This window comes from Temnothorax nylanderi, unplaced genomic scaffold, assembly GCF_030848795.1.
Source record: "Temnothorax nylanderi isolate EJ_2023f unplaced genomic scaffold, tnyl_v1.0 TNYL_tig0654_pilon, whole genome shotgun sequence".
Lineage (NCBI taxonomy): Eukaryota > Metazoa > Arthropoda > Insecta > Hymenoptera > Formicidae > Temnothorax > Temnothorax nylanderi.
Genome location: NW_027249716.1, coordinates 64105 through 88063, shown reverse-complemented (window position 1 = coordinate 88063; position 23959 = coordinate 64105). Strand labels below are relative to the sequence as shown.

Below are 23959 nucleotides of genomic sequence, written 5' to 3'. Positions count from 1 at the left end.
GCGTACCACCGGGATATAAGATATCGGAAACGCCGGCGCAGATCATTTACCTGCCGATCATCGCGCGAAGCGTTTCGGATCTAACGATACGCGTCACGGATCAAGACGGACGTTGCTCAATTTTCGAGGAGAAGAGATCACCGTCAGATTACACGTACGACGGCGACAGCGATAACGCGCGACGTGTGAGATGCTCGTGTTGAACGACTCGGAGCACGCGACAGATAAGAATATCTTTACGACTGCGACGATCGACGATATCGTCAAATCGACATTCGGTGGCGTTAAAAAAGAGACGAGAAAGAAGTTCAACGCATCGAACGTTAAATTTTTACAATCTCTGGGATTCGCGGTACGAAACATCTGAAAGCTGACTGTGAACGATGACTGAAATTCTTAACATCGGAGGCAAGCCGGTCTTTGACGATCGCATCGTCAAGATCGAGACTCACACGTACAACCCGTACGCCAACACAACGTTCGAGTATAGCGACGAGATACGAATACCCATACAACAGCAGGATCTGTATACGTTGCTGTGCGAAAGTTTTCTCCGTCGAAGAAACATTGACGGTGACCAGAGCAGCCGGTCAAGCCGATAACGTGGTATTGGGGAATAATTGCGTCGCGTTCATGTTCGATGAAATTCGATACGAGCTCGACGGCGTGGAGATTGATCACTGCAGAAACGTAGGAATAACCAGCACGTTCAAGAACTACGTAACGGTATCGTCCGACAGAAGCGTGATCCTGAGAAACGCCGGCTGGGAGCCGCAGAATAACGCGAATGGATATTTCAATTTCTGCGTACCGCTCAACACGTTACTGGGATTTTGCGAGGATTACAGACGCGTGGTGGTCAACGCTCGTCACGAATTGGTCATGATACGATCGCGCAACGACAACAATTGTCTGGTGGGAAATCTCGCGTTGGAGCCTACTATCAAAATACTCAAGATACAGTGGCGAATGCCTCACGTGGTATTGAGCGAGATCAACAAGCTGTCGATGCTGCGCGCCTTGGAAAAAGGACGATATCTAAGTATGGGTTTCCGTTCGTGGGATCTGTACGAGTATCCCCTGTTGCAGAACACGACCAAGCACTCGTGGGCCATTAAGACCGCGACTCAGCTTGAGAAACCGCGATACGTCGTCTTCGCTCTGCAGACGGGTCGGAAGAACGTCATATCCGCGGACACGAGCCGATTCGACGACTGCAAATTGACCAACGTGAAACTCTACCTAAACTCGGAAGTCTATCCGTATGACGATTTGAATTTGGACTTTGGTAAACACAGATGGGCGATTCTGTACGATATGTACGCGCGTTTCTGCAAGGGCTATTACGGATACGAATATCTCGAGCCGAGTCTCACCGTTTCGACTTTTCTACGCAACGGCCCGTTCGTGATCATCGATTGCTCTCGACAAAACGAATCCGTCAAAAACGCCACCGTGGATGTCAGAATAGAATTCGATTGCATGGAGAACGTACCGCCGAATACCTCCGCGTACTGTCTCATCATACACGATCGCGTGATCGAGTACAATCCGTTGACCAACGTAGTGCGCAAAATAGTCTGAGTGTTCACGGCAACGTCGACGAAAATTTTCTCTCTCTTTCACTCTCGATACAAATTTATGAGAGGGAAAAAAGGAGGGCAGGATATATAAATCAGAGTGTCGCGAAACGCGCGTCATTCCTCTCGATTCACGCATCGAAGAGAGAGAGAGATATCTCTTCATGTCCGCACCAACGTTCGTGGACCTGCAAGGTTTCGTCGTCGGGATGAAATTTGTCGTGAAGGAGGCGGCGGTGCTGAGAAACGGAACCGTTCTGGCGCATTACATCTTTACATGCCCCATGCCGTGGAATTTCCTCACAAAATCCGACAAATTGTGCGCTTCCTGGTTGATTCGCAATCAACCATGGATTACGATGGAAAGACGGAAACGTGTCGTACAGCAAGGTGAAGCGTTTAATTACATCGGCAGTGCTCGGTGAGGAAGAGGACAACGACGACGACGACGAAATGCCTACTCTCGTGTACGTCAAGGGATGCCAGAAACGAGAATGGCTGGTAGATCTGCTTGAGAATAAAGCGAGAAAAAACCTAAACATTGAGACTCTGGATGCGGATTACGAAGATATCGAATCTTTAAATATTCTAGATGCTACCAATACTATGCGATGTGGAAAACACGTTAAGAATTGCGCATTGCAAAATGTATTAAAAATATTTAACTGGTGGTCGAAACGTCAGGGAGAATTGTCATCTTTTTAAAAAATAAATTTTATATGTATGTGTAAATTTTACAACGTTTAATTTCCCTTCCCCATTAGTCGATAGTGTACAAAATTAAAGAATAAGTAGGTATACGTGACGAATTCTAACTCGAGAGCTTCGAGGGGGGTGGGGGTATCAGGTTTGGACGAACATGTCTGAACATGTTTCGCGGTTGATGTCATGCGGAGAGGGGGTATACGTCTTAATAAAAAAAAACATCCTACTTTAGTCCCCTCTCCTAAATTTCAGAGCGCTGATTGCGCGTTCCAGAAACATTAATTTCCCCCTCCTTCATCATAGTTTTGAAAGTTTCCGCGTATATTCGATTAATTTTACAACGACGATCAGTCTTGCATCGACCGCTTGTATCAACGGTCCGCGTCTCCATAACCGAGAGAAAAAATGTTCAGCTCCGCTGAAGGAAGCAGCAGCAGCAGCGGTGGCAGACGCATGAATTATTACGTACCGATTCACGATGGTGATGATGATAAAACTCCATCGTACGAGAACAAGTGTAACAAGTAAGTTTTCGTTTTTTTTTCTTAAATTATAAAGCTTTATATTTTTTTAAAATTGCAAATTATAAATTGTATTATTATTTTGAAAGTAATCTCATTTATTTTTTTTACAGCATTTCGTTGGAGCGTCGCGCGGTTCGTATACTCAGCAGACGATACGCGTTGACGGCTACGGGATACAAATTCCTTAAAGTTGGCGTTAACGTGGGTCCACCGAGTTACGTGGAGATCGCCGTAGGAGATCATCGAGGAACGGAATTGATACTGTCCCTCGAAACGTGGAAGGGATTCCACGAACAACGGCGGAACATTCAGAATTTCCTTCGATACACTAAAGATACGTGTGATTTTATAAGCGTTGGACTGCTAACGTTGAGAATTTGTACGATTAACGGTGTCAAACTCGTACGTCTCGAGTCTTTAAACGTACGCTTAACGATGACCGAATCGACGTTACACCGTATGCTCGATCTTGATCTGTGCATCGACGCGATGTTCCATCGATTGAGTAGAATTGTCGAGACGGTTGATGTCAAGTTCACGCAATTCTCCAAAATCGCGTCCACTGTAACGGATCCTACGCAAGTGTTAAATGTAATACGCGATAGCGATGTCTTCGATAAACATCAACTCGTCGATTGTGAGCTCGCAGCTTTATTTTTTAGTGCGCTTCCGTAGTACGTAAGAAACAAAAAAAAATGTAAAAGAAGAATAAAAAAAATGTATTTTTTTTTTAAATATAAATCATGTCTTAATTTCTTCACACGCATTTACATTCGAGCCGTATATGCGACGTTCTACTCGAGCCACTTGAAATTTATAGTATCGTATATCGTACACTATGAAGCGATGCTCCGGCGACGCTCGCCTATGTGGTGCCGATGCTTCAACGAATCCTTGCTTGCTATTGTAATGCTAGATATATTTTATCTTAATTACTTTTTTCTGAGCTCTAGTTCAGTCCTCTGCAGTCAGTTAAAGTCAGTCCTCTGCAGTCAGTAGTGTGAAAACGTTCGCGAGCAAAGAATATATAAGAAAAAAAATGGAAAGATTTCGTAAACGTAGAATCGAAGATTGTATTGAAATCGTTCACCCTGCCATCGGGGTATGTATATCTAATACCGTTGCGTGCGTGTCGCCCGGTATGCTTTTCGAACTCCAAGCTGAAGCGTGCAGCGAGCGGTCTTTTAATAAACGAGTCGTTATTTTCGTGAGTGCGCGAGTGTGAATGAGTGTCTGAGAGAAATCATGGACTCACTATCGACCTGGGTGTAACATTTTTGAAAAGCATACCGGACGGCATGCATGCATGCAACAATACGCACATAACTGTATATTTAAATATATATTAAATTAACCATTCTGTTAACGTTATAGTGGGTGTGGGTCGATAACGAACCGATGTGCGAGATCGAACTGTTCAATATGGTGAGGGTGAGGATCCCTCACGTACAGGTGTGTATAAACATTTTTTCATACATTTTAAATTTTTTTCATATATTTAAAATTTTTTAAAAACATTTTAAAAAATTTTTTGTATAATTTGTTTTCAGCCAAATGTTATACATTTTGATGAAATCCGAATTCGTGGTTTTATCAATATACATCGCCAGCGTTGGGTACGATGGGAGCGAGAACTCCTTCGAGATAACAACGACGAAATTTGGGAAATTTCGGGAGATGTAGACATCTATGGATTTCGAAGATTATTCGAAATCGAAGACGAGTTTGAGAGAGAAGAAGAAGAAGAAGAAGTGTGGTAATTCCCAAAATTTTTTAAAATTTTATGAATAAATATTTTTATGCTTAATTCCATATATCATTTATTATTTATTTTTTCCGCTTTCTTCACTATTATTAATATTAAGTATATTTCATAATAATATTTTAAATAATAATTATTAAGTTATTATATTATAATAATAATTATTAAGTTAAATCCGCGCGAGGGAGAGAAAATGCGAACGAAGAGATGCGAACGAGAGAAAACGCGAACGACGGCGCTAGCCCTTATCGTCGTTGCATAAACGCCATAAACTGTCAACGGAAATTACAAGTGAGTCGACGTCTTGATGCGACTCGTGTCGAATTACAACGCGCGCAAGCATCGGACCATCGGCATGTGACCCGTCGACGTTACCCGCCTCCACTATAACCATCGTTGAATTTTTTTAGTTTCGTCGTGGCCGTGAGCGTGCTTAAACGTGTTTCGTCCGGACATTTTTTTTGTGTGATTTTTTAACGAGTTATTTTTTGTGATGTCTCCGCGCCTTCCCCTGCAAGACGCTAAAGACATTGAAAAGAGCGAAATTCAGGGAGGTATTGTAGAATTTGGCAATATTGATTTCGAAGACTCTGATAGTGATCAGGGGGAGAGGCCCGCTGCTCCCGAACCCCCGCGTCAGCCACCTCTTCGGCCACTCGGTATCGGACGCGGGCGGGTAGAAGTTTACGTGGATCACCGCGCGCTCCTCGGACGCGGGAGGGCTCATTTTTACACCGACGCCCTCGCGCAGGGTCGCGCGTATCGTCCAACAGCGGAGGACGAAAGATTGGCGGACGAGCTGGTGTTCAACGAGGCTCGAATTGTGCATATCGCGGGTCCTTCTCCCATCAACCGCCCTGACCGCCAAAATCCGCGGGAGTCGATGCTGGCTGCGTTGAGACGAATAGAGGGCCGCGGCCATGGAGCCCCCACCCCCCTCGTCAAGATTAAGGTATTTCCTTTTTTATCAAAAAATTAATAACGCGGAGCGAGAGAGAGACCGCGCGCGAGAGAAAGACAACGCGAACGGGGGGACGGGAGCGAGAGAGACCGCGCGAGGAAAAGAGAACGCGAACGAGAAGCGCGCGAGGAAGAGATAACGCGAACGGGGACGGGAGCGAGAGAGACCGCGCGCGAGGAAAAGAGAACGCCAACGAGAAGACGCGCGCGAACGGGGGAGAGACAACGGGGATCGGGAGCGAGAGAGAATATCAATGAGGGGAACGGGAGCGAGCGCGGTGCTCCGGGGGGGGGGGGGGGGGGGGGGGACTTGAGTGGCGAGGAGGTGTTGGGGAAGGGGGTTTCGGCGAGCGCGTCGAGACATGTTGTTTATCAAATATTTGATAAACAACATGTCTCGACGCGCTCGCCGAAACCCCCTTCCCCAACACCCCCTCGCCACTCAAGTCCCCCCCGCCCCGCTCCCCCCTCGGAGCTCCCGGGGCCGTAGGCACACAGTATTCCTACTATGAAAAGACTTGAGTTTATCGAGTGAAATATAATAATAATAAGATCCATTTATTGATGTAATTCGATAAAATATTCAATAAAGTTAAATCTTATCTCATTTATTAAACTGTTATGAATATATGCTACTGGCTTTATCAATCAACAACTACAAATTTTGTTAATTGCGTTATTCGTTTAGTACCTCAGAGAGAAATGATTGGATCAGATCGATGTCGAATCGACATTGAATCGATGTTTTTTGCGTCGAAAAGGCATCAATTCGACGTCGATTCGATGTCTTTTCGATCATCATTTCTCACTGGAATTACACAATGTTACATGTGATGTACATATTAGTTGTAATATTTCCTACTGAACAATGTAACTATAATATAACATGTTATACAGGGTATTCCTTTAATGTAACATTGTGTTTGCTGGGTGAAGATTTATATTGAAGATGATTTGATAATAGGCAGAAGCGTTTTTATAATTTTGTTCATAGCTTTGAGATATATTTATTAATTGTTGATTATACAATTATTTGTACAGAAAACCCAGCGAATCAGCCGAAGCGGAACCTCGCAAAAATTTTAGAGGAAATGCAGCGAAAGCTGGATTTCCTCTACCAGCAGCAGCAGCCTGTTCCAATGGAACAGGAACAGTAGCAGCAGCAGGGGCAGGAGCAGGAGCAGCAGCAGCAGCAGCAGCAGCAGCAGCAGCAACAACAACAGCAACAGCAGCAGCAGCAGCAGCAGCCGCTGCCAGTCAATGAAGGTACAATATTTAATTAAAAATAAATAAATTAGCGTTTTTGTCTAATAGAACTTTCCTTAATATTGCTTGATCTTGGTCATTTTATTATGTGATAAATATTATTTATAAGTTTCATAATTAATGTATAATATATTATAATATTAATTAATATGTAGATATATTATTTTATTTTACTAATAATCTTTATTAACATTTATTTTTTAGGAAAATGGAAAAGAGGAGCGGGTAAAGCCTGCGCCAAATGGTACCTGCAGCGGGGTGGCCGAGGTGGTAGAGGTGGCCAAGGTGGCCGAGGTGGCCGAGGTGGCCGAGGTGGCCGAGGTGGCCGGGGTGGCCGGGGTTGCCGGAGTAGCCGTGGAGGCCATACTTATAATTTATATATAAGTTATTAAAAAATAAAAAAAATTTTTTTATATATTGCTTTTATTTTTATCTTAAATCCTTTTCCTACCAATACATTCTATATATACAAGGTATTATCCTAAAACGATTTGTATCTGTTCTGAATCTTAAAATGATCTACTTAGGATTCTCTTCAAATTCTTTTTTCAAACGATTTTTTATTAACAATGTAAATTATTACAACTCAACATTTTCAGTTTTTATTTTTTTAAATATTTTTATCTTAATTAAAAATATAATATCCTATCGTAAAACAATAAAAAGTAACTTAATTCTTGCTTATTAGCAACGGAAACGTTAGTAACTTATAATTTTATGTTGAGGCTAAAATGAGTTATGGCAACTTGTTCACGCCACAGCGTGAAATATATATATAAAGCTACGATCAGGCTGCAAGCGTCCTAGTAGTGGCGCCTGTCGATTCAAAAATTAAGTAGACGACGTGCGTTGAACTGTTACAACTCACGTCGATAAAATCTACGAAAATTGTACCGACGTAACTCAGATTATTTCCGCAACGAAGGCGAGATGCCACGAGCAGCACCTCTCCCCGCTCATTGTCTCACGAACCACGAACGGGTCAACAGGCTTCCGAGTTCGAGCGCTATACAAGACTCTTTGTTAATCGCGAATTTACGCCTCGAGGTTAAAAGAGTCAATTGTTTAAAGTCGAGTATTAAAAGTACGTTGTCATTACAGAACGACGGCACCTATATATACACGTCGATGTTTACGGTGAATAAAGAACAATATTTCGAGCAAAGTACCGCGTGTTGCATCACCCTGTTATCCGAATATTCCGAACCCTCTCGCGCACGAGTCTCTCGTGAAATAAAGTGGACAGATAAAACCATTTCGGAAAGCTGAAAAAACATTTCTTTTGTACACGCTACGCGAAGGCGTGTACACAACTGTTCGAGAGTAGGTAAGGTAAGGGCGTTCTAACTAGGGAGCAATGAGGGGGGTGAAGGGCGGGCGGGAGGGAGTACCGCGGGCGGGAGGGGGTACCGCGGGCGGGAGGGGAGTACCGCGTTTTCGGGCGTCGCGGGAGGAGGGGAAGGGGGGTACCGCGTTTTCGGGCGCCGCGGGGGGAGGGGGTGGGGGGTACCGCGTTTTCGGGCGTCGCGGGTGGGGGAGGGGGGTACCGCGTTTCGGGCGCCGCGGGGAGGGGGAAGGGGGTACCGCGTTTTCGGCGCGCCGCGGGGTGAGGGGACCCGCGTTCGCGTTTTCGCCGCGCCGCGGGGGAGGGGACCCGCGTTCGCGTTTTTGCCGCGCCGCGGGGGAATGGTCCGCATTTGCGTTTTTGCCGCGCCGCGGGGGAGGGGTCCGCGTGCAACGGCCGCGCCGGTCCGCGTGACGTCACACGGCTTGAACCAACTCACCTACAAATTAATTCAGCATATCTCCGAGCCCAACTTCTTTGAAAAACACCTACATATCACAAGTTTTTGTTTCAACACTAAATTCAATAACAAAAACCGTACCGAAAATCGTTGGCAGCACCTACATGTGATTTTCGGTGGGCCTTGATATATAGTTGGTAGGTCGCGCAGAAAAGTTTTTTTCAGTGTCCACACTGTAAACAGTGCACTGCCACGAATCATTCATCAACAGGTTGGTATGAGTCCCGCGACTCCCAATTATCTTCAGTTCTAATATACAACATAGAATGATTGGGACATCATGTCTTATTGCCACATCGCACTTTCAATCACAAATGTCTTTCACAAAGGACATGTGCACATAGGACACAGATTACATTGCATAATTAGATATAAAGGATCTCCACAAGACGAACAGAATAGACCATCCATGAGTATATAAGGACGGGTGTCGTGTTTACGAACAGCGTACAGCATTGAAAACAGTCCACTTATTCTCACAATACATGATACACAAAACTTTGCATGACCGGAAGTGTAATAAAAGTATGTGCAGCACATCTTTTTCAAATTATTCAACGTATTGACTTCAGCTTGGTTTAAAACTCGGAAAATTTCTTCCGCAATATCCTCAAACCTTTCGCTGTCATAACATGAATCGTCTGAAAGAATTGCATCATCAGACATTTCTTCATCTTCATTCACTTCAACTTCCATTTCTTCTTCTTCAGACCTTTCTTCTTCTTCATTCACTTCAAATTCCATTTCTTCTTCTTCTTTAAACAGTTCTTCGAGATCCATTTTACATACACTTTGTTGCACTCACGCGCTAAACCATATAATATCCGAAGGTTCTTTTCCAATATAGTTGGCAATTGATAAACTCCCGGTTCGATCGGAGATCGGCGATTCCGATTTTGTGACGGATCAGATATCGCGGTACGTCGACTCTCCACAAATACAATCTGCTACAATTTCTCATCCGCGGTTCGCTGATTTTTACGATCATGAATTTAGAATTGATCACCGGTTTGCACAATTTTATGTACTCGTCGCTCATATCACATTAAAAAGAAAAAAATGTTCAATCATAAAATAATGATGAAACCGCGGTGTTGTACTCACGACTTCCAGTCCTCGACTACTGAGCGTACCCTCAAATTCATCCTTCTATATCTCACTAATGTCACATCGTTTGTTTTGTTTTGTTTATCATATCTTATTTCACCGTGATCTCAGCATCCGTACAGATGCACCTTCCGAAAAATCTACGATGTGCAGTTTTGCACGTGTGCGATGAAGTCACCGCGAGACACGTATGTTCATGAAAACAATAACGTGCCATTGACTTTCGATGATTTGATCTGTATAACTGCTATCAAACATCTTTAAAAACATCTTTGAAAACAACTAAAACATTTTTAAAAACAACTAAAACATCTTTAAAACAACTAAAACATTTTTAAAAACAACTAAAACATCTTTAAAACATTTTATAAACAACTATCAAACATCTAAAACACCTTTAAAAACAACTAAAACATCTTTAAAAACAACTAAAACATTTTTAAAAACAACTAAAACATCTTTAAAACAGCTATTAAATAACTATCAAACAACTAAAAAAACTGTAAAACATCTTTAAAAACAACTAAAACATCTTTAAAACATCTTTTAAACAACTATCAAACAACTAAAACATCTTTAACAACAACTAAAACATCTTTAAAAACAACTAAAACATTTTTAAAAACAACTAAAACATCTTTAAAACAGCTATTAAACAACTATCAAATAACTAAAACATCTTTAAAACATCTTTTAAACAACTAAAACATCTTTAAAAACAACTAAAACATCTCTAAAAACATCTTTAAAAACAGCTATTAAACATCTTAAAAAACAACTAAAACATCTTTTAAACAACTAAAACATCTTTAAAACAACTAAAACATCTTTAAAAACAACTAAAACATCTATATTATACTACAAACTATGTGGGAAAAGAAAATAAAACATTGTAACATTTATATATACATATATAGGAGAGACCGGGGCTAAACCGCCAACGGGGTTGAACCGCCAAATCAAATATCTCGGAACCTGTATATTGTGCGAACTCGCTATTAACATTGTAAACGCTGCTTATGGTACCCATGTGACCAACGGAGTTTCGGCAGGTTACCTGCCGTGTTATGATTTTTACGGAGGCAAACGTGTTTTCGTGGTGAAAAGTGAAATTTTCTGCGCGTGGAAATTTTGTAATATCTGCAATAATATTTGCTCTCCAAATCTCGAGGTACGTGATTATAAATGCATGCTGATTATAAAGAGTAATGCATGCTCAACACGAATCCAGTGTAGATATCTAATATTTCATGGGCGATCAAACCTGAAACTGATTTATCCCGGGAGGGTGGCGGTTCAACCCCGGCATTTTTGAGATTTCAATTTTTCCACCGTTGTCGTTTTTGCTCTATACCGGTTAAACAAAGCAACATAGATATAAATTTCCTATATAAATTTTGTAGCTAAAGGTTCACTCTTTACAGTGGTATACCACTTTTAACTAAAATTATTTATTTTGTTGTTAAAAATCGGCACCGAAAAAAAACTGGCGGTTTAGCCCCGGTCTCCCCTAGTTTATTTAAAAAAAAAAATTATAATTATTTCTAGTGTTGCGACCACCAGTTAAATATTTTTAATACATTTTGTAATGCGCAATTCTTAACATGTTTTTCACATCGTATAGTATTAGTAACACCTAAATTATTTAAAGATTCGATATCTTCGTAATCGGCATCCAAAGTCTCAATATGGGTATTCAAATAAGTTAGAGTTTAACGGTTTGACAGGTTATGTTGCGATCGCACGCTTCGGAGCCGCGACACCCACGCAAAGGCTCGCTTCGTGTGTTGCTCCAACGGGTCGAGACCCCGGGGGAAAAGATAGAGACGCCGGGGATGACGGCGGACGCCCCGCCAGAGGCGTCAGGTCAGCTGCCAGACATGCCGGTAATCCCGGCAGTCACCCCGGTAGTACCCAGGGAGAATCCGGCACTGCAGACGGAGGAGCTGGAGACGCCGGTTGCAGACCCAGGTCGGGCGGTGGAAGCTCTCCTGGAACAACACGGAGCGTACCAAGGTCCCGTCCAGCAACCCTCGGACGATTTTTTAAGCCCAAGCAGCGGCGAGGGCTCACGGAAAAAATTATGAGTGGCCTGCTGCACTTTGCATGGTAAAGCTGCTCTCACATCACAGTTGAGTGGCCTGCCGACTCGAATTTGGGCGAATAACTGTCCCAAACATTGCAGAGAGCAACTTTCCCGAATCACGGGGAGGCATCTGACGCGCGAAATGTCGGTAATATTCTTAAATTGTACTGTGTGTACCCAATGGTAAAGACAGTGACTTAGTTTACACCGTACGCCGTTTTGATACGCGAACCAAGATAGTGTCACGTCCGGGGTGAAATAGGGACGTCGGAGTGGGTTTGAGTGCACCGAAATGTGTAAACCGATGGGGATTCTTAAGCGGAACTCGCAGGTAAGTAGGAGTCTGTTATTTCAATTTTCGTTGGCGTTTCGTGTCGCGCTACACTCGCGGAGGATGAGTCGAATTTTCTGGGTTAATGATTCTACTCGAGTGATTCTAGGTTTCGGATATTGTTTGGCAGCCGGAGACGGTGGTCGCGATTCGGAGCCGTCTTGAACATTGGCGTGAGACTCGGATGTTACCGGGTGTGACGGAAAATCATTGAATATGCTGGGATCGAATTCACCGGCCGTATGATAGGCGCGCCGAAGCCTTTTCACCTGGTGGGCCTGTCCGGAACGCCTCGAGCGCACCATTGGTGACGATCGACTTATCTTATGATTATTGCTTATTATTATTCTGATTCCGGTTAAAGTGTGTATGTCGCCCTTCTCCTTGCTTATATCCTACGAAATCCTGTGTGCTTATGTCCTTGTGGCCGTGTGTAAATGTGTGTGTAGTCCTTAGGGGTAACGGGTAATTAAATGCTCGATTTGTCGATATTCCCTAATCAAACTTTATTTTACAATAGCAGGAATCGAGGAAAGATCAGCGGAAATCAGAGAACGCCTCTGCGAGAGGCGCGCATCTAAGTAAGGACTTCGCGAGAACGCCCTGGGAGAGGCGCGCATCAGCTCGAGGATCTATCGAGAACGCCCTGAGGGAGGCGCGCATCGACTGGAAGAGTCGGGTTCAAAGTCAGGAGGTAAGTAGAATGAAATTATTGGCTAATACGTTGAAACCAATTTATTGTAAAACACACTTTGATTTCTTTTTACAGGTAGGATCGCGGTCACATCGACAACGGAGCGTGCTGCGAGTTCGATCGTAAGATACGTGTTCGCGGCTAAGTCCGATCGCAAGATACGTGTTCGCGGCTAAGTTCGATCACAGTTAACGCGCTCGCGGCTAAGTTCGATCACAAGAAACGCGCTCGCGACTAAGTTCGAAATCAGCTCACGTTGCTCTCAGATAATGTCGGAACCGCATGTGAATCCCGAAAAGTCGAAACAGAACAGAAGTATCCGGCCCGCGGGGCCTGTATTTATACCCCCAGTTCGGTGGGGTCCCGGGGTAAGGGACTATGGTCCACGCGGATACGTGAGAGCGTCACGCGAAAATCGCGTGATTTTCCGAGAGCGACGTGTGCCGGTACATTTGATGGATGTAGCACGCTTAATAAACGAACTAATCAAAATATATGCTGTTTAGTTATTTCCGCGTTCCTTCCATTATATTATTCTGCAACTATAGTGCGATACTTATAATATCTATAATATATATATATATATATATTTATACTTATGACCTATATTATAATACTTTAACTATAATGCGATACCTTATACTATCATTAATGTACCTTTTGTTTAATGATGTCGACCTTATCAACGGTATGTGCGCTCGCGAAACGAACAAGCGACAATATTACGCGCTGTTCGTTACAATAGTACGCATGAAGCATTAAATCTGAGTGCGTTTACACCGAATAACACGAAGTGAATAGAACGAGCAAATTGGAACGAATAAGGTTCGAGTAAAGTACACGTGAAATGGTATATAGTATCTTGCTACTAACATTTATTAGGTTAGGTCTGTTCTGTAAGCATAAAGCAGAGTATGTATGCATATTGTCATACATCTTAACCTGCTTGCTGGATTATGTCTACTTATATTTTAAATTTTAAAGCGTACGGAATATAAAAGTAAACAAAAATGAATACGAGAGAAATTGAAAGAAAAACGTATTTATTTACTACATTATATGGATTTATAAAAATCCAACAAGATTTTCGGAGAAAACAATTACGACAACTGTTTTCCCGTAGACGACGTGCATTACAGGCAAAGCTTCAGAGATTATGTCTTCAGCAAAGAAGAGATCTGTTAATAAGGTGGGAACAAATTAATGATCTAAAGCCCATAAACCTAATTATGGAAGGTATACGATGTCGAAGAATTTGGCAACTTGAAAGAACTCCGGATTTTTGGAAGAACATCATAAATATTCACTATACTTCAAAGGAATGGATAGAAAGTTTTCGCATGTCTAAAGCTAGTTTTTTAGAATTATGTGATCAACTCAGAGATGAATTAAAACCTAAACCACCATTTTTAAAGCCAAGAGAACCTATATCTGTAGAAAAACAAGTAGCTGTTGCCTTATATAAATTAGCGTCTACTGCAGAATACAGAGTTATTGGAAATACAATGGGCATACACAAGTCATCAGTAAAGAAGTGTTTATATAGAGTAGTGAAAGCTATCAATAAAATAATGCTTCACAATTATATATACATGCCGGATCAAAATGAAGCCAAATTTATAAGCAAAAACTTTGAAAATAAATCTTTCATTCCACAAATTATCGGTAGTATCGATGGAACTCATATTCAAATTATTCCACCAAAAGAAGGACGTAGAGATTTTGTAAACAGGAAAGGTTGGCCTTCGTATAATATGCTTGCTGTTGTTGATCATAATGGAAGGTAATTTCTTTACATTGTACACAATCCATTAACCTGTTCTGTTTTACATTTAAATTTCTAATTATAGATTTAGAAATATTGTAATAAAACATCCAGGAAGTTGTCATGATGCTGCTGTTTTTAAAGAGAGTAATTTATATAAAAATGCTGATACAATAATACCTAAGGTAAATATTGTGTAAAACAAACCCAGGCAACGCAAAGTCTAAAATCGGCACATAAGACGTCTTAGAGACATCTTCGTAAAATACTCTTTTATTAGGTGGCTTTAAGACGCCTTTAGGACGTTTTATGTCCCGATTTTAGACTTTGTATTGTCTGGAAAAGTAAAAATTAGTCATGATGTTTATTGTATATTAAGATTATTTGCGCGCGCGTGCGTGTGTGTGTGTGTGTGTGTGTGTGTGTGTGTGTGTGTGTGTGTGTGTGGTTTAAAATTTACTTTATAAGTTTTCAGAATACTTGTAACATAAGTGGAATGGAAATACCATTTATGATTGTGGCTGATCCTGCTTACCCATTATTATCATGGCTTCTGAAAGGATTTTCTGGTTCACTGTCGGCAGAAGAAGAATCTTTCAATGTATATTTAAATTCTGCTCGAGTATCTGTAGAAATGGCATTTGGTCGATTAAAAGCTAGATGGAGAATATTACACAAAATTAACTGCGATTTTAGTTTTGCACCAGAAATTATTGCAACCTGTTGCGTATTACATAATTTTGTTGAAAAAAGGAAAGATAGATTTTTTACACAATGGTTACAAGAAGTTGAACAACTAGAACTTGTAATACCACAACCAAGACCTACGACTAATACGGGAAAAGATTCTATGGATGGTACAAATGTACGGAATCATATAAAACGATACTTATCAGAGAATTTTCCATTAAGAAAAGCGTTAATACGACCATAAAAAAGTATTCCACATTCAAATCATTGCAATTAACCATAATTATAATAGTAATTATAATGGAATTATATAGATTCGAAAAATTACGCTTTATCTTTTAAGGTATATATTATATTTAAGGTATACTAAATGTAATGGAGTTATGTAACTAATAAATAAAATATTTAAAATATTGTTTGATAGAAATTATATTTCAACATTAATATAATCAGTTTAATTATATATCAGTCTTATACTGTTAAACATGTCAACCTTTAGTTATATCTATTCTGCAAAAAAAAAACTGTAACAAAATAAAATTATAAAATAAAAGTAAATTGCCATACATAGTAACTATCATAATATTAGAAATATAATACTGTATTCGAGTATCTTCAAAAAAATATTGCAACCTTTTGCAAACTAATACTTTTGTAAAATAATACATTATAATATAGGAAGAACATGTAGAAAAAAATTAACATATATAAAACGTTAGAACAAAAATAAAATATTAATATAATATATAATATTATAAATAATTTCTTTGGCATTTGGCAATGAGTATAGTTTGAACTAAAGCTGTTTGGATGAATTCTCTTCTGGAGTAGTAGTTTCTGTTTGCGGCTTTATATTTTCTTTCCCTTTTTGATTTACTATCTTGAAAGATGTAGAAGGACCAGCATTATTCATCTAAAAAACTTATATCTTATAGTTTGTTAATAAAATGTTATTTAATAAAGTAATTTTATTAATACTTACAGGAATTAATTTCAAAGATGTATAATTATTTTGAGGAAATACAGGAATCTGAGGCCTTAATGTACTTTGCAAAAATGTTTGTATAATTAAATTAGTTTGCTCCCGTTGAAAGTCACGTTCTTTTTCCATTTCTTTTTGTTCCCATTCCCTTTGTTTTTCCATCTCTTGTTGAATAAATTCTTTTTGTAGTTTATCTTGTTGCTCTATCGTTGAGTTTAGCATACTTTGTTGTAATTCCAACCATTTCTCAGTATAATTTTCCAAAGTAGCTTTGTAACTTTTTTTTCCTATGTAAAGTATATATTGCGTCTATTATAGATGAAATGTATTAACCTATTCAAAAACCAAATTAGAAATTTATTTTTACCACATTGTGTTGTCTTTTTTCTTTTTTTTTACTGTTGGTTCTTCATCTCCCTCAATATTAACTTCAGTTACTTCTGAAGTATCAACAGCATCATCATCTTGTACATCTGTTGTGTTGTCAACTAAAATAAAAAAATTATTGTGATTATAACATTTTTTAAAATTAAGTTTATATTAATATTAAATTTTAAAAAACATGAATATATTGTTTAATTTACCATTATCATTATCATTATTATTCGAAGCAGCAGTATCAATTCCTGAAGATGAACTTGCTTCCGCACTTGGTCTACAGCCATATAATAATTCCATTTCATTATAAAATGGACAACGTGTTTTTGCAGCACCACTTATATTATTATCTCTTCTGCATTTAAAATATGCAAGTTTTAAATTTTTTAATTTTAACTTTATCTGCTCTGCTGTTTTATTATAACCTCTTGATGTCATTTCAGGAACAAGCAATCGAAAAATTTCAACGTGTCTGTGTCTTTTTCCGTCCATTATTGACAAAATTTGCTTTTCAATACACAATTCCAAAAATGTGCGAGTTTCCTGGTCCACCCAATTTGAACCTTTTTTACACGACATGGTATAATATTAATTGTACAATAATAAGTTACTCAGATACAGAACACATTAGATGTGTTGAACTGTTCATTTACTAGAGGTTATATAAGACCGTGAAGAAAACCTAAATCGACTATTATTTAGTACTCTAGTGTTTACAGCGCTACATATGTACTTAGATGTGCGTACTATTTTGGTTCGATACGTCTTCTTGATGCGTATCGTACCAGCTAGAACGCCGTCGTTTACACCATCGTATTAAACTAATTTAGTACGAATATAATACTTGGTACGCGTATCAAGTGATCGGTGTAAACTAGGCCAGTGCTGCCTCTTGTACGAAAGTATCTGCATTACCAACGCTTTCAGATCACAGTCGTCGCAGTTTGGGAGAGCAGCTGTCCCAAAAAAAGAGAGCATTGTTTCGAATCGTGAACGTCAGCAACTGCCCCAAAATTTTTTCCGTGCTCGAGTGACGAGGGTGATAACCGTGTCGGAAAATAGGCGTCGAGGCGGTTAGACGAAGAGTGACGAGCGAACCACGATTAGTCGTGATGCATATCGAGTGGAAATTTTCACGATAAACACTGCGAAGATAGAGTCACCGGGTAAGCGCGTGATCGCCGGCACATAAACACATGGCCGAGCGCGTGATATGAGACAAACACGGCGAGCGAACAATAGAGTAGGTCGTAGTGGGGAGAGAAAGTGAAAGCGGGGAGCGTGATCGAGCCACGTTTCTCGAGGCAGTCTCTCGAATACAGCAATAGCGAACGGACGTATCTAGCACAAGTATAATACAATCGGGAACGGAAAGTTACTCGAATACGGAGATAGAATACGAACATAGCTTTTCAGTGTATAGAACAATCGGGAACTCCCGCGTAATTGCGCGTAAAATTCTCGTTTAACGATAACGAGCGGTACATGGTTACCTTCCGAAAATCCAGCATTTGTGAAACACTTTGTAAAATTGAATCGACGATCTGAAATAAATGAATCGTTAATTGTTAAACAAAATCTCAAGATTATTAAACATACTTACCTTCTACTTACTTCGTCCATCGGCGTCGATGATCCATCGTTGTCCAGCGTTGTTCCGGTATGCGGTAAAGCGAGGATCTGGGAAGTCAGCAGCGGCGATGATCCATCCGAGGCAGGAACCTGAAAAGGAGAAGAGATTAGAGGATAGTTTATAACCGACACGAGATATTCGCGAGACCTTCTCGATAGTCAGAGGTCAAACCGAGTGGCGACCGTACGATAGGAAGAGATATCGCGTGAATCGCAGTCACAAACGGCATCGTCCGGCTACAATGTCGGGTTAAAAAGTAAATTTTTAAACTTTTAACCCAAAAGTTAATACAATAGGTTAAGCATTCGTCTTCGGCTAAACCGACATGCTGTGCGTGTGGATAGGTTAGGTTAAGTTAGTGGCATCCTGCGTTCAGTGGTAAAAGTTCCCCTATTCCACGATCTAGCAGCTTACATTCTATCAGCACTGTAAGGGTGCGTAATAATTACAGAATAGGCCTACTGGGTACGAGTCAAAAAATGCCAAGAAAAAACTGTGTGGAACCTGATGGAATGTATGTCAATTTCTATTATTGTATTACGTTAAATAGTTTTGTATAGTACGTCAATTTCTATTATTGTATTACGTTAAATAGTTTTTAAATTAATTTATAAAAAAGTACGGGATAAAAATTAAAACTTTTTTAATCTCATTTAAAGGACCAAAAAGTCACGTGTATTGGTTAAACCTCGCCAGAAGTGGACTGAAAAAAATGGAGAAAGCGATTTTAGATTATGCCAAGGACGGCATATCCATAGGAAGACAATTCGAAGTAAATGGGCAAAATGGCTATTACAGTGAATATTCAAATACTCAGTAAACACCGAGCATCAATTACATTGCATCTATAATTTCTCTGGGGGGTTTACTGGGTATATATTTAAAACCTTAATTTATATTTAAACATTTAAAATGGTTTTCCAGAAGCCAACCGCACCCGAGTACTACAAAAATTTCTTACGCATTCATCAGCTTCCACTTTTTGAGAATATTAACAATGCTAAGCTTGTTCAACATATGAAGAATATGAAGGCATCGTACAATAAAGCTTTGGAATGGCGAAACAAAACCGGACAAGGCATTCTTCGAGAAAATGTCGAGACAGGAAGTGATACTGTAAAAAGTATATATGATTATATGATTCATTAAGCGTTATATGATTCATTCGTTTTATAACCTATCAATGACGTTTATGATTATACTTATCTGATACATATTTTAACTTTTAGTGGAGCTAATCAAACGTTGTAAATTCTTTTTCGAGTTGGACGAAATCCTCAGTGACAAGCCTCACACCAATCCTCCTTACATCCATCATAGTGATGATATTGAGTTGGATGGTGAGGGAACAAGTTTGGAAATAGAAACTGATACAAATGATGATACAAATGGTGATACACTCCTGAACCTACCTGATATAGATACTGGGAATATTCAAATTATTGAACACGTTGTTGAAACATCCACTACATCGACGTCAGAGGATGAACCTTTAAAGAAAAGATTACGAAAAAGCCCTATTAAGTCTGCTGCAGCGGCGCTAGAAAATTCTATGAAAGCAAGAATTGCTGTTGAAGAGAAACGTCTGAATTGGGAGAAGGCAAAGGAGGAACAGATGCATGCTGAACACCAGACACGATTCCAAATAGAACAAGAATTTAAGCAGCAGCAATTAAACTTCAAACGTCAGAAGTGGACGGCAGACATAGAAAGACAAAAAAAAAGTGATGATCGGCAATTTGAACTTGAAAAGTTAAAAATTGAAAAAGATGCAGAGCTCCAGAAATTGAAATTACAGCATGACCTTGAGTTGGAAAAATTAAAAATGGGTATTAAATAATTACCAGGGAAGTCTCTGTATAACCTTCGGAAGATCGCGTGGGGTGTAGGCTACACCCTAGCTATTTTATTTTAATGATCACAACATGGAAAAATTTTACGATTGCTGAAGGTCTTTTTTTTTCATTAAAATTAAAATTTTTTTATACTACAGAAATTACATTTTAAAAATAGGTCTAAAAAATTTCATAAAATCGAAGAGAAAAGTAAAAAAATTTTTGTTTTGTTAACTTTTGCGAGGGAAATACTTTGGAGTGTAACCTACACCTCATGCGATTGTTCGTGTTTCAACTTTTGATGCGACCGTTCGAGAGATAATAATTATGTTATACAACATTATATTCTGTTTTATATAATATAAATATATATTTTATATATAATATAAATATATAATATTATTCATATTATTTTTGTTCTATTTTTATTTTTTGTATAATCTTGAAACAAGGGAATAAAATGGTAAGAAAACTAAATATTTCTTCGCAAAAATCACTCGAATAAAATCTCTCTTTGGCAGTTATTTTCACCTCTAGTCTCATCGTATTGCAGCTCCTGTTCATCGAAGTGATGAAAAACTTGTTCTGCATCAAAGTCGTAGTCTTGTGGTTTTGGCTTAATAATGTTATACAATACTATACAAGCTATAATCAGAGAGAAACCTGAGAGCGGCCATCCCGCTTCGGGGGGACGCCTGTCCTAATCTGCCCTCTGAGAAAGTGGACGTCAACTACGGCGTTACGCTCGGTAACGATCAGAGAGAACGCGGGTAACGATACATGGGTTCGTATCCGTGCTATGGTTCGTGTCCGAACTACTCAGATGAAGGGGATATGCTGGTCGCGCAAGACCCTCCTCTGTCCGTGTACGCTCGGCAAGCTTCGCGCGGGGAGAGAAGGGCAGACATATGATCTGCTGTCTCCTTCTCTCTTGAGCTGTGACGTTGCCTGCGCGGCGTTGCCGCTTAGCACGCGCCGGCTATACCATGAGGCCACGAATTTCGGGTATCGCCTCTCGTGTCTCGCCGAGTGCTGAGTCTCGAGTTGGCAAATCGACGATGCGCTATGTTACATTTATGTTTATATTTACGAGTTTTAATTGTTATATTTATAAATATTGCAATTATATTTACAAAAAAATTGCAAATTAATAAATAAATTTTATTAAACATAAAATCGCGTATGATCATGTACTTCCGTAGTTTCCGTACCGTTAAAATTAAACATAAAATTAATTAATTAAATAAATATTTATAAACATAAAAACTAAAATTCGTAAATGTAATGTATAGAAATTCCCGTTCTGGCCAATATGCTTTTTTATCTAGAAAAAAAGTTATATTAAAAACATTAACTTTGGCATAATATTTAAATTTAATATTTAAATGCATAATAATAGTAAAATATTAACTATCAAGAAAAAAAGGTAGTTTATAGTGTTCTTTTTACTCTTATTAACCCTCAGGGTACGGACTGGGTTAGCGTAACCCGAGCGAATTTTGAAAGTAGCGCCATTTCAAAGGAAGTGAATGGTGGGGGTCCGTACCGGGGGGGGGGAAATCTTTGAGGTAGCTACTATGTGAGCGCCAAGGGGCAGCGTCAGTCTACGCTTGGTGCTCAAGTTATACGATTTTGAAAATTGAACTCGGGTAGTCTACACCCAGTCCGTACGGAACGTTACAAAATCCGTGTTTTTCAAAAAAAAAAAAAATTTGTGTTTTTCGAGTATTTGCTGCAGTAGAGTATTCTGGTATGTATAATTTACTATTTTTAATATACTTTTGTGCATTCTAACCTCAAAATGATGCTCTGTAGCATACCAGCATAACGTATCCGTGCATGCATGTTATTTCTCGAAGAGTTGTGCTACTCTTAGCATAACTCTTCGTACGATGCGTCGAATAACGATTTCTAATATTTATTTTTACGATTTATCATTGCAGAGTTTTTTTGTGAAAATGGCATTGCGTCGGAGAACTCGGAGTGTTGCAGCTCTCGAAAAATTATACAGAGAAACCGAGGATGAGAGTGTAACTGAAAACGTACTTGTACTTGTAAAACTTTTTACAAGTGCCTAAGATGTGACAAGGCTATGTGCAAAGAACATGTAGCGAAAATATGCTGTGAATGCGGAAACACCGTGTAATTCTCTTTTTTTTTAATTTTATACAATAAAAATTTTATTTAATAATCAATTTTTGTTATTTATTTATATTATACTAATCAACAACATCCAAAAGAACTATTTTTACTTTAAGATATTTTTTTTTTGCGTTATTACGATAAATCAAGCAAGTAACGTTATATCGCTATCGCAAAAAAAACGGGTATTTTCATAGTTAAAAAAAAATATACTTTTTGGAATGGATCAAAAAACGAATTCAGCCATTTTAAAGAACAACTTTTTAGCTTTCAAACGCGACTTATAAAATGTCGATATCTTTCTTTTTCGTAAAGTTATGCAATTTAAAAAAAAATATGAATTTTTATGAAAATTTTTTGAGAATCGTTGACATTTTCAAATGTATCTTTGTTTAAACAAATAATGTAATAAATCTATCAACGCCATTGTATTTTTGAGAAAATTTCCGATCCAAAAAAAAAAATTGTTTTAATTGACAAATTACAGCCCGATATACAGTCAATCAAAGTCGTCGGGTTAGGCTAACCCATGTCCGTACGGAACGTAACTTTTTTATAGTCCGTACCCTGAGGGTTAAATTTGCCAAATCACGAGCACCAAAAGAGGGATATTGGATTAAAATAAAAACAATTTATTATAGAAATAATGCACAGGGTTAATGTTTCGACTATTATACTTACAATTAGTCTTCTTCGGAACGGATTACTATGAAAGAAGATACATATCAAAAAACATAACATTTAAGTTAATACATACTAAAACATTAAACATTAGACTAGAATAGGAGGTAGTGGGGAGACGTAGTGGACGAGTTGGCCCGGAGTGGAGAGGAGTAAGAAAAGGGTTTTGAGAGAAGGTAAAGAGTAAGGGAAGATGAAGTAGGGTGGCGGAGCTTGTTAAGGAGGTTCGGAGGAAGCCGTGAAAGTGGAGGAGAAGTCGAGGATAGCGTGGTTGAAGAGTAGTGATGAGAGAAAGTAAGGGAACGCTTGAGAGGTTAGGATGAGAAGCAGGAAGATAAAGGGGCCAGGTTACACGATGAGGAAGCTGGGCGAGTTGGCAGCATAGAGTTTCGATCGAGCGATCGATCGACCTGTCGCGAGTCAGAGGGATTGTCGATGGTGGCGCGGCAGGTGCGAAACGGAGCAGGGAGTCATCGAGACGGGTCGATGGATCGAACGATCGAAGGGGCCGGTCATATAGACAGGTGATAGAAGGAGAAGGAGAGAAAGCGACGAGGAAGGGAGTAGATTAAGGGTGAAGATGGACGAGGATAAATTGGTGGATACGAGGAGGGTAAGAGAGAGAGAGGAGAAGGAAAGGAGAAAGGAGAGGAGAGAGGAGAAATGTAGGAGTTTGAAGGGGACGGAGGAGAGTCTGTTCGGAAGGGTTAAAGGTAAAGGCGGAGGTGAAAGAGGTAAGCGAGGAGAGAGGAGAAATGGAGGAGTTAGAAGGGGACGGAGGAGGACGAGATTACGGAAAGGATGGAGGAGAGTCTGTTTGGAAGGGTTAACCCTTAAATGCCACCCGGGGTCCAGCGGACCCCAGACCCTTTAGAATGATATATTTTCAAATGTTCCCGCCAAATATGGAGCTTATATTTATTTATTTATTATTTTTTATTTTTTTGATTTTGGAGCCAACATTTTAACTGTTGGCAATCTTAATTTTTTATACTATATTGAAATTGAAATTTTAACAATATAAGCATTTTAT

The 23959-nt window shown here is 39.5% G+C and overlaps 4 protein-coding genes, 2 long non-coding RNA genes and 1 pseudogene across 7 annotated transcripts; 6 read left to right on the top strand and 1 right to left on the bottom strand.

Moving 5' to 3' along the window:
* The first annotated feature begins 633 nt into the window (after nt 1-633).
* LOC139784657 (uncharacterized) lies at nt 634-1584 on the top strand. Its single transcript, XM_071723846.1, has one exon. The coding sequence runs from the start codon at nt 634-636 to the stop codon at nt 1582-1584; it is 951 nt and encodes a 316-aa protein (XP_071579947.1).
* A 160-nt stretch (nt 1585-1744) lies between these two features.
* On the top strand, nt 1745-3498 carry LOC139784656 (uncharacterized). The gene is made up of 2 exons (XM_071723845.1): nt 1745-2001; nt 2815-3498. Exons 1-2 carry the CDS (start codon nt 1745-1747, stop codon nt 3482-3484), a joined length of 927 nt encoding a protein of 308 aa, XP_071579946.1. The 3' UTR covers nt 3485-3498.
* A 9194-nt stretch (nt 3499-12692) lies between these two features.
* On the top strand, nt 12693-13314 carry LOC139784658 (uncharacterized). Its single transcript, XR_011721620.1, has 2 exons — nt 12693-12820; nt 12896-13314. It is a non-coding gene; the product is annotated as an uncharacterized lncRNA (long non-coding RNA).
* Nucleotides 13315-14057: 743 nt separating this feature from the next.
* On the top strand, nt 14058-15526 carry LOC139784651 (uncharacterized). The gene is made up of 3 exons (XM_071723839.1): nt 14058-14603; nt 14671-14770; nt 15061-15526. The coding sequence occupies exons 1-3, from the start codon at nt 14161-14163 to the stop codon at nt 15517-15519; spliced, it is 1002 nt and encodes a 333-aa protein (XP_071579940.1). The 5' UTR covers nt 14058-14160; the 3' UTR covers nt 15520-15526.
* Nucleotides 15527-15763: 237 nt separating this feature from the next.
* Nucleotides 15764-17800, bottom strand: LOC139784655 (uncharacterized; annotated as a pseudogene).
* A 140-nt stretch (nt 17801-17940) lies between these two features.
* Nucleotides 17941-20599, top strand: LOC139784652 (uncharacterized). 2 transcript variants are annotated; one of them, XM_071723840.1, is made up of 5 exons: nt 17941-18524; nt 18720-18782; nt 18928-19040; nt 19193-19391; nt 19498-20599. In XM_071723840.1, exons 3-5 carry the CDS (start codon nt 18981-18983, stop codon nt 20106-20108), a joined length of 870 nt encoding a protein of 289 aa, XP_071579941.1. In that variant the 5' UTR covers nt 17941-18524; nt 18720-18782; nt 18928-18980; the 3' UTR covers nt 20109-20599. The 2 variants fall into 2 exon arrangements, with proteins under 2 accessions (XP_071579941.1, XP_071579943.1); XM_071723842.1 differs by lacking the exon at nt 18720-18782.
* Nucleotides 20600-21671: 1072 nt separating this feature from the next.
* LOC139784653 (uncharacterized) lies at nt 21672-22298 on the top strand. The gene is made up of 2 exons (XR_011721619.1): nt 21672-21853; nt 22047-22298. It is a non-coding gene; the product is annotated as an uncharacterized lncRNA (long non-coding RNA).
* Nucleotides 22299-23959: the final 1661 nt, after the last annotated feature.

Excerpts from the sequence above, each read along its gene's own strand:
- LOC139784651 (XM_071723839.1), top strand. The coding sequence starts at position 14,161 with ATGTCTAAAGCTAGTTTTTTAGAATTATGTGATCAACTCAGAGATGAA. Across the intron at positions 14,604-14,670 it reads GTTGTTGATCATAATGGAAG|ATTTAGAAATATTGTAATAA; the intron begins GTAATTTCTTTA and ends TTCTAATTATAG. Across the intron at positions 14,771-15,060 it reads CTGATACAATAATACCTAAG|AATACTTGTAACATAAGTGG; the intron begins GTAAATATTGTG and ends ATAAGTTTTCAG.
- LOC139784656 (XM_071723845.1), top strand. The coding sequence starts at position 1,745 with ATGTCCGCACCAACGTTCGTGGACCTGCAAGGTTTCGTCGTCGGGATG. Across the intron at positions 2,002-2,814 it reads AATTACATCGGCAGTGCTCG|TTTTCGTTTTTTTTTCTTAA; the intron begins GTGAGGAAGAGG and ends GTAACAAGTAAG.
- LOC139784652 (XM_071723842.1), top strand. The coding sequence starts at position 18,981 with ATGGAGAAAGCGATTTTAGATTATGCCAAGGACGGCATATCCATAGGA. Across the intron at positions 19,041-19,192 it reads CCATAGGAAGACAATTCGAA|AAGCCAACCGCACCCGAGTA; the intron begins GTAAATGGGCAA and ends ATGGTTTTCCAG. Across the intron at positions 19,392-19,497 it reads AGGAAGTGATACTGTAAAAA|TGGAGCTAATCAAACGTTGT; the intron begins GTATATATGATT and ends TTTAACTTTTAG.
- LOC139784657 (XM_071723846.1), top strand. The coding sequence starts at position 634 with ATGTTCGATGAAATTCGATACGAGCTCGACGGCGTGGAGATTGATCAC.